This window comes from Agelaius tricolor, unplaced genomic scaffold, assembly GCF_023055355.1.
Source record: "Agelaius tricolor isolate 1412-34295 unplaced genomic scaffold, bAgeTri1.0.p SCAF_12, whole genome shotgun sequence".
NCBI classification, from domain to species: Eukaryota; Metazoa; Chordata; class Aves; order Passeriformes; family Icteridae; genus Agelaius; species Agelaius tricolor.
In genome coordinates, this window is record NW_027269272.1 from 24,961,754 (window position 1) to 24,971,099 (window position 9,346).

General features: G+C 52.3%; 1 protein-coding gene across 1 annotated transcript; it reads left to right on the forward strand.

Moving 5' to 3' along the window:
- Positions 1 to 758: 758 nt before the first annotated feature.
- LOC139595186 (ovocalyxin-32-like) lies at positions 759 to 8,497 on the forward strand. The gene is made up of 6 exons (XM_071438251.1): positions 759 to 1,116; positions 5,024 to 5,086; positions 5,868 to 6,042; positions 6,664 to 6,800; positions 7,419 to 7,481; positions 7,929 to 8,497. Exons 1-6 carry the CDS (start codon positions 889 to 891, stop codon positions 8,085 to 8,087), a joined length of 825 nt encoding a protein of 274 aa, XP_071294352.1. The 5' UTR covers positions 759 to 888; the 3' UTR covers positions 8,088 to 8,497.
- The last annotated feature ends 849 nt before the right edge of the window (positions 8,498 to 9,346 follow it).

Here is a 9,346-nt window from a genome sequence, read left to right on the forward strand (position 1 = left end):
TACCTGTGTGTGCTCTGATCTGTGTCAGGATTGCACATCTGGCTCGAGCTGCAGGCTCCCTTCAGACAAATCCTGTGACCCTCAGTGCCCCTGGCTCCTCTCACAACCCCTGGTCCTGCTCCAGTTCCAGCAGGAACTGGAATCCTTTCAGGTCCCCCCTGGCTCCCAGCCCTCCTTGAGCACCCCGAGTCCCCCTTCACCTCCTCTCAGAACCCCTGATTCCCCCTGAGTCCCCCTGGCTTCCCTTAGGACCCCTCAAATCCCTCTGACCCCCCAAAACCCCTGGTCCCCCTCAAGCTCCTCTGGCTCCCCTAAACCCTTTGGCTCCCCTAAACCCCTGGTCCCCCTGGCTGCCCCCCAAGTCCTCAGTCCCCCTCAAATCCTCCTGGTTCCTCACAGAATCCCTGGTCCCCATCAAGTGCCCCAGGCTCCCCTCAGTACTGACACCCCTCAAATTCCCCTGGTTCCCCTTGGTACCTGACACCCCTCAAATTCCCCTGGCTCCTCTAGGAAGCCTCAGACCCCCTCAAACCCCCCCTGCCTCTCCTCAGCACCTGACACCCCTCAAATTCACCCGACTCCCCTCAGAAACTTCAGACACTCTCAAACTCCCCTGGCTCCCCTCAATATCCCGGTCCCTCTCCTCAAGCCCCCCTGCATCTTCAACCTCGGTATCCCCAGAACGCCCCGGTTCCCCTCAGCCCCCGGCTCCCCCCAGCCCGCGGGGCTCCGGGGTGGGAGGGCTGAGGGAAGGGGAGTCGCCGCCGGGCCGGGCCCTCCGGCGGGCGCTGGCAGCGGGCGGAGGGCGGGCGGGAGCAGCGGGCCGGGCCCCGCTATTTGTACGGGAGCGGGGCCGAGCCCGCCCCAGTGCCCGCCGCCGCCCGCACCATGCCGGGGCTCCGCGCCCTGCCGGGGCTCCGCGCCTCACCGCCCGCCCTGCTGCTGCTGCTCCTCGCGCTCGCCTTGCCCCGGGGCAGCCTCGCCGTGCAGCAGCTGGAGCCCGGCAGCCGCTCGGCCGCGGCGGCGGCGCGGGTGGCCCTGCAGTACCGCAACTTCCAGGCGGGATCCCTCGGCGGGCTCAGGGCGCTCGGGCAGGTCCGCAAGGCTACGCTGAAGGTAAGCGGGGAGCCGGCGGGGTGTAAAGGGGCGCTGGGAAAGTGCAATTAACAGTAATTATTACATTACTACTGGTGTATGTAACTGAGATTAGCGCGTTCCCACGCACGGCACCGGGCGCCTTCCCGCGTCCCTCAGGAGCCGCTGCCCCATCCTCAGGGACTCCTGGCTCTACTCAGGGACCGCTGTCCACTCTCCCCTTCCTCAGGGACTCCTGGCTCTACTCAGGGACCGCTGTCCACTCTCCCCTTCCTCAGGGACACCTGGCTCTCCTCAGGGACCCTGTCTCCTCTCCCCTTCCCTCAGGGACCGCTGTCTCTTCTCCCCCTCCCTCAGGGATCCCTGGCTCTCCTCAGGAGCTGCTGTCCCGCAGTCCCTCCCTCATACCACGAGCTTCATCTAAAGGCGATGCAGTTCCCACCAGAAAATACACTGTAATTTTTAAAAAAATCACGTGGAATTGAGGTGGCAGAGCAGGACAGGAGTCCCAGAGAGGAGCAGCTATGGGGACAGAGCCTTCCTGTCATGGGGAGCTTACCGGGGATGCTCAAGGTCGTACTGGGGTGCAGCCCTTCTCCTCCTCCAGGTCTGGGGGATTTTTACAGCTTATTCAGTTTCTGAAAGTACAGGATCAGGCGAAAACTTCTGGGGAATGTTTGTCCCGGGCTGTAGATCCTGGAAGGAATGCATCACCTTCCTGGAGAGCCGAGGGATGGGATTTAAATCCAGCCCTGTGCTCCTGCTGCTGGGCAGCTCCTGAGAGCAAGGGCTGCTTGTTCTGGGTTCCCAGAAAAATAAATTCTGGATCCTGGATTCTGCTGGGCAGCTCCTGAGAGCAAGGGCTGCTTGTTCTGGGTTCCCAGAAAAATAAATTCTGGATCCTGGATTCTGCTGGGCAGCTCCTGAGAGCAAGGGCTGCTTGTTCTGGGTTCCCAGTGTGAGGTGCCAAAGGCAGCACTGGATTCCACTGGATCCTTTCCAGGATCTGAAGATCTTCCACCACTTGTCCTGTGTAGCTCCTACAACTGAGTAAGAAGGTGTAGTGTTAAATCTCCCCTTTCAAAAAAGATATTCCAAACCAAGCAGGAATATCTGGGATGCATGAATTAATGCAGCCCTTGTGTTGTAGAGATTATTGAGTACTGAGCATGGAAGTGCTCCTGGGATATTGAAGTTTTCCTGTGAAATTGCTACAAACACCTATGAGAGGAATTCTCTGTTATTTTATACTCTCCAAAAGGATACATGTTCCTTCTGTATTTCCTGGGCACTTTGCATATGTCTACATGTAAATATTTCCTTATATAAACACATGTGCCTGGCTGAAGAATAAGTGAATATTTGTGGGGAGGGAAAGGGGTTTTTGCACCCCCTATCAGCCACCTGTCTCCTCATACAGGAAGGAAAATAACTGGCTCATTATAGAGAAGAAATTGCTCCTTATTTCCCTTATTTCCTCAGTGCTGGGTGCTGTAGGAGCTCCCTGGAACCACTCTCTGCAGTTTATTTCCTCCCCCATTTTTTTTGGTTTTTTTGCATACTCTGTGAAAACAAGAGGAGAAATGCACGAAAAGTGGGCACTTCCTTCTTTCCTGTCCTCCCCTGGAAAAAAATGAAAAGCATTTCCTGCAAGGAATTGGCTGTATTATGTGAAGGCAAGGGGCAAAAATATTGGGATTTGGGTATTTTTTAGGTTTGTCTGGTTTTTCATTATTTTTGAAAGTGGGCTAATTTCCTATTGGTTACTCTATTACTGGATCTCATAAAATCAGGATAATTTTTAGTGGAATTTAATAATGAGCACTGTAATTTAATACTAACTTTATTAGCCCACGAGCTGGTGAAACTGGTAATTGGAAACAGGACTGGGAACTCCCTTAGATGGGAAAGATCTTCCAAGTTCAGGTAAAATGAGACCTCCTTTCCTGGCAGCAAAATGCCAAACCTGGAATAATCCTTACCTTGCTGGTGGATGCAGATGGTTTTTGTTGCCCCTTAGTTTTTCTTGACTGAGGATCTTCTAGGAAACAGCAGCTCCTGGAGTTGTTGTTTAAAACAGACTTTTGATAATGAAGCATTAGTTTGTGCCAGATGAAGATGCCAGAATTTAAAGGGAAGCTTTTGGGAGCAGTGCCCTGTCCCAGTCTGAAATCCTAATTCAGGAGTAGGGAGGTGAGGAGGAAAGGCAAAGGTGACCTCATGCAAGATTTGCTTATACTGGACTAGAAAATCCAATTTTCAAACACCCAGGTGGACATTTCACAGCCTCAGCTGGACACAGCAGCAGCACCACAGCTCTGCTCCCTGGTACCAGCAATGAATTAGAAATGTTCCACCAGTGTCCAGCAGTCAGAGCCCACGCTGGCTGGGAAAGGCACAGCCCACGGCAGGGGCAGCTCGGACTCCTTTTCCCAGCTCAGTGATCCAGGCAAAAACTGATCCCAGGGGAAAATCCTGTGGGGAAACAGAGGGGGACAGAAGGAAGTGCAAACTGATTGCAAACTGATTGCAAACTGATTGCAAACTGATTCCTCGGGGACCTGCAGTGAAGCTGCTCTGAAATTGCTGTTTTGGCCTTCCCAGGACTCAAAATCTGTCAGGAAAGTTGCAGTAATTTGGAGCCCAGATGTAAAAGAATCCCGTGACCCAGATATTGAGTGGAAAAATGAATTACTCACTTGTTTTCTTCTCTTTTTGGACACTTTTATCTTTGGCCGCCTCCCTGGGGGTTGCCAGACACCCTGAGCTCTGCTCAGCCCACACTCTGGCATTGGGTAACAGCATTTGGGGATGGGAGTGGGGGAAAATGGTGGAAATAAAAGTTTTCCTTCGGGACTGCAAACACTTCTGTACAATTATTTGGTACCCAATGGAGTTTCTCCCCTCTCCCTGGCGAGCTCAGGAAGCCTCAGGTGTTCACACCAGACTCAATATTTGTTCCAGCTGTGTAGCATCATTTGAAAGCTGTCCAGGCAGCAGTAGTAGGGTGGTAGTAGCTACTAGCAGTACTGTGGGGGAGTTGTTGCAAATCAGGAGGGAATCCCTGCTTCAAAACCCCCAGAAACACAGAATTCTGTGCTCTTTTAGAAAGGTCCTGCTGACTATTGCAGCTCCTCTCTCCTGCATGGTACACAGGAGCAATCCTGGGTCACTGTAAAAATCCCCAGATTTCACCAGGTTAGGGGTGTTATAAACCATAGCAATAACACCTCTTGGGTGGCTTTACAGCAGTCAGAACCTTGGACTTAAATGTGGTTATTGCACGAGGTGAGACCCTTCCAAACCTAATTCCACTGCAATCACTCCTTCTTTGGTGACCCTGCATTTCACAAAGTCCCTTTCACTACTCTGCCCAGCTCCCACTGTGACTTCCAGGACAGTGCTTGAGGCCATACACAAAAAGGGCAGAAGGGCAGAAGGAGGATGCAGAGAAGAAAGAAATTATCAGAAAGTCTGAGCTCATCCTCTCTGTTTCCTGCACCTCCTTCATGGTGAGGTTTGGCTTCACACTGGACTTGCCTCATCCTAAAGCTCCAGGAGGAGATTTTAATAAAACAGAGTGACTGAAGCAATGGTTTACCTGCATTTCCCAGCTCTCTGCAGGTGCCACAGGCAGGTGCTGAGCTGAGGATCTGCTGTGGGTTTGAAACTCCACTCACCTGGTACCATTGGACATTTCCTGGGAAAAGTGCTGGGAACAGGGAGGCTCAGGGTCAGATAAATAACACACAAAGGTTGGCTTTGGGTCCTGCCAACAGCTAGAATTGGACTTCAACACCAAGAAGGACTAAAAATCAGTGATGCTGCACTCCAAACCAGGGAATTTCAGAAGGACCTTCCCTCCTCAGAGCTCCTTGCAGCACATAAGGTTTTAATTCCACTGCTGGCCCCATCTTCTCTCTTCCAGAACATCCCAGAGTCTGGCCACAAGTATTACCTGCAGTTCAGCACTGAGGACTACAGGACTGGGGTGAGTTCCTGCTCTTCCTCCTCAGCCTGGGCATCAAATCCACCCCAGCAGCTCCAGAACAGGGCCATGTGTGTCCCAAATGGATCTGCCACCATGGAAAGGCCTTGCTGCTCCTCCCTGCCTGTCTTGGCTCCAGGGCTCACCTGAGTGATCACCAGGCCTCAATCCCTAAGGGAATTCTTGCTCAAGTCATTGAGGCAACCAAAGGCCCGAGTGGAACTGTGCAGTGGCCCAAGCTGGGTGACAGTGTGGGCCCTGCTCCCCTTCTGTGCTCCCCATTCCCCCTCTCAGGTCCCCATTTTCCTGCTGTCCACACCCCAGAATGGGAATCAGGAGTTGACAGCTCCATGGTCTTTCCAATTCTACCCCCCTCCATTCACTCTGCCCCAGCTGTCAGCAGCATTTTACTGCTCTCTTCCTTCACACACACTTTGTGGAATTCAAATGATTTTTAGAACTTACTGTGAAGCCTTAGATTATTTTTGTTTCAAGGCTGGCACAATGAAAGTCCCTGTTATCAATTAATGTTGTTTTTTGAGCTCTCACAAACATATTTCCAGGATGACTTAGAGCGTTGTCATGTCCTGAAAGCAGGACAAGCATTAATTAAAACCTTCTGTTAAATCCCTTTAGCCTTGTGGTTTTAACCTCGTTCCTGGAGAAAAGACAAATAAAATCCTCCTTGACACTTTCCTAATCCCTGAACAGCTTCATACGAAGAGTGAGTTGCTGGTAGATAAAATCTTGATTAAAAGACCAGTTTTAAACTCTCCCTTGACAGGAAGAAGCTGGGAACTGCCTGGCTACAGTGCTCTTTCCAAAGAAAAAGTCTCGTCCTGTTGTCAGCATCAAGTGCTCCCACACCAAAGACCAGAAGGAAATCCAGGAGGAGGACAACACATTTTACCAAAGGATCAGGCACCAAAGCAAGCCAATAACTGCAAACAACATTCCAGGTATATTCCTCCGAATTCACCTGTATTTCACTTTATCTCAAAGGGCAGCAGCATTTGGAAAGGAGACACATTGCTGACAGCAGCACCCCCAGCCCCTCCTGCTGTCACAGCACTCCCACCTGCCCAGGGGTTTTTGGGAGAACAGAGCCCCTCTGGATTTACCACTGGCACTCAGCCCCGTCCTGTGAGGGTGGTTTGGGTTTAAAGCAGCTCCACACCATTTCCAAGTCCAATCAATGCAGATTGTCCTCCAGGAATAACAAGTGCCCAAACCCACACACCTCCCCAGCTGTGGTTGGAAACTCACTGAGGATGACCAACACAATTTTCCATCCTGGAAAAATCCCATCTTTTCTCCCAGCTGGGGAAGGACTCCCATTACTGTGCATTTTTGGGTTTCTCACCTCATCATGGGGATCCCTCTCTTGGCAGTGTCAGCTGTGCCACACTTCATACTCCCCTGGGGCTGCAGGTTCAGCATCATCCCCCTCCCTGTGACACATCAGAGGGAGGAGCCCCATGCAGGAATGCTGCTGTGCCAGGCAAAACTGCTCTGAGGTCCATCATTCTTCTGCTGCCCAGCCAGAATTAATATTATTTCTCTTTCTCCTTGCCTTGCAGACAGCTATGGCAACATCGAGCCTGCCCTGGAGCCAGTGTGGGCCCTGGCTGTGGCTGGCAGCAGCTCCATCATGTGGGAAAAGTCCACGGAGACCTTGGGATACTTCCTGGCCCAAGTGAAGTCCGTGAGGCAGTGGGTGAGTGGGGCAGGGGGCCAGGGGCAGCACTGAGCCCCCTCTGAGGGCATTTCCCCAGATCCCAGGGCCTGCTCCTCACCAGCAGCTCCACCTCTGCACGAGCACTTCCCTGGGTTTTGCTGGGAAAATTGTCCTGACTGGATCTGCAGGGGAGGCTCTGCAGGGGCTGCAGTCCCTGAGCCTCTGCCCCCTGCTCACACCCAGTCTGGGCAGCAGCTCCAAGGCTGCAGCACATCCAGAGCACTTCCAGAGCCCTCAGCCAGCTGGGATCCACGGGCAGCATCCGGCTTTGGCTCCTCAGCTGTTCAGCATCTCTATGGAGGAAAGGTTCCTGTAATTCTCAGATGTAATTGAGGGTTAAATTCAATTAATTAGCACTGGTTTCAGTGCAGACAGGCTGCAGAGCCACACAGCTCTTGGTGTCCTCAAACATTCCATGCAGGAATTCCTAATTCCATCTTTCCACAATCAAAACCCATCTGACTGCAGCCAGCAACCACAGCCACGGGGCCCTGCTCACCTCCTTCCCCGAGCTCCAGTAAATCACAGCAGACATTGGATTTTAACAATATTAAGCTGTGTTCCTGATAATTCTTCCCTTTTTCTACACCTGCCCAGATCAGGAAAGACGATTTTATTGAGTTTGACTACACGGTGCTCCTGCATGAAATGCCAACCCAGGTAAGGAAGTGCATGTGAACAACCCCTCCTGCAGCAGGGGCTGAGCTGGGCCGGGATGGGGCTGAGCTGGGCCAGGATGGGGCTGAGCTGGGCCAGGATGGGGCTGAGCTGGGCCAGGATGGGGCTGAGCTGGCCCGGGATGGGGCTGAGCTGGGCCAGGATGGGGCTGAGCTGGGCCAGGATGGGGCTGAGCTGCACCGGGATGGGGCTGAGCTGCACCGGGATGGGGCTGAGCTGGCCCAGGATGGGGCTGAGCTGCACCAGGATGGGGCTGAGCTGCACCGGGATGGGGCTGAGCTGCACCGGGATGGGGCTGAGCTGGCCCAGGATGGGGCTGAGCTGCACCAGGATGGGGCTGAGCTGAGCCGGGATGGGGCTGAGCTGCCCCGGGATGGGGCTGAGGAGCTGCCCCAGGATGATCAGATCTGTGTTCAAATCCCTCTCCAGGAAATCATTTCCTGCCACATGCGCCTGACGTGGCTCCCCGGGCAGCCCCTGAAGGTGAAACATTTCTGTGCTCCCGAGGGCCACGGTGCAGAGCAGGGATCTGGGGCAGAGTCTGGATCAGCTGCTGGGCCTTCAGCTGAAAAGGGAGCCGGTTTTTAAGTGAAATCCTCACTTTTGTGGATATGGATGCAGTCAGCAAATCCGTGTGCTGACAGACCTGGAGCTGGGATGGTCCTCCCGTGCAAGGCAGTGACTGGGAGTGGTTTCACTGATTGTTCTGTGCCAAAATCCATTCCTGTCACTTCTTCAGCGCCGAGATTCAAGTTGTGCAGCTCTGCCTGAACCCTCTGCTACTCCATATATACACAGATGAACATACAGCAGTTGATTTGATGTCACTAATTAACTGTTACTTAACAGTTTGTAAACAAAATTAATATATTTGGATACAAATCATGAGCAAAGTGTTAGTCTGTCACTGAGAGATTTGCCTACTAATCTTTTGCCATGTTTTGGGCTAGAATCATGCTGATTTTTAACTCACATCTCCAATAAACCAAATGCCATCACTCAGGGTCGAGGCTGGGTTTTCTTTCTGCTGCTGTTGGAGCCCAAATTTCCACCTTCTCTGTCACCTCGAATCAAAGCAGACCTGCAGAGCCAGGAGGCTCCTTGGGGATTCATCCCCGTGTTTGGGACAGCTCCTGTGACATTCCTGCCATGTCCTGTCCCACCACAAAGTCACAGCTTTGTTTGGGCCACCAAATTCTCCAGCTGGGCTCCCAGCAGCTCCATCTCTGTCCCACCTCTGCTCACTGCAATGTCCCAAACTGTCCCAAAGTCACCCTTTTCCCCCACCAGCCAGGTTTGTGGCAGGATAAATGAAATCCTTTCCAAGAACACCACGTTCCTGAGGAACAGAGGCTCTGGGGTGGCTGTTCTGTCATACTTGGGGTGGTTTTCACAATCCTGGAGCTGTAATTGGGAACAGTTCAAGGATTTCACACAACAGCTTGCCCTGGATGTTTTCAGGTGGGTGATGTCAGCTTCTCAGATTCCAGCATTTTACACAAGTAAGTCTGATTTCCTGACTGAAGCTTTTCCCCTCAGCCCCCAGTAAACTCAGGGAAGCAGCATTCCACACCCTCCTGGTGTTTTCTTTCCTGCTGGGAGAAAACATTTTTCATCATCAGAAGTGTGAAATCAGGAAGTAAAATTCCAAAATTCCTTAAAGAAGCTGGTGATTAAAATTTTTTTTTTTTTTTTAATTAAGTCAAGAAAATAGGATGGATTTGGCACTTGGGGGTTCTGCTTTTGTCTCCTTACCTGGTTTTGGCCTCTGCTCTGCAGGGCTGGAATAGAGCACCAGGCACTTCCCAGGCACCAGGCTGGTGGAACTGGCTGCTCACAAATTCACA

What these genes read in the sequence shown, in the direction of transcription:
- LOC139595186 (XM_071438251.1), top strand. Translation starts at nt 889, where the DNA reads ATGCCGGGGCTCCGCGCCCTGCCGGGGCTCCGCGCCTCACCGCCCGCC. An exon ending in TCCGCAAGGCTACGCTGAAG is followed by an intron (nt 1,117 to 5,023) that starts GTAAGCGGGGAG and finishes TCTCTCTTCCAG; the next exon opens with AACATCCCAGAGTCTGGCCA. An exon ending in CTGAGGACTACAGGACTGGG is followed by an intron (nt 5,087 to 5,867) that starts GTGAGTTCCTGC and finishes CTCCCTTGACAG; the next exon opens with GAAGAAGCTGGGAACTGCCT.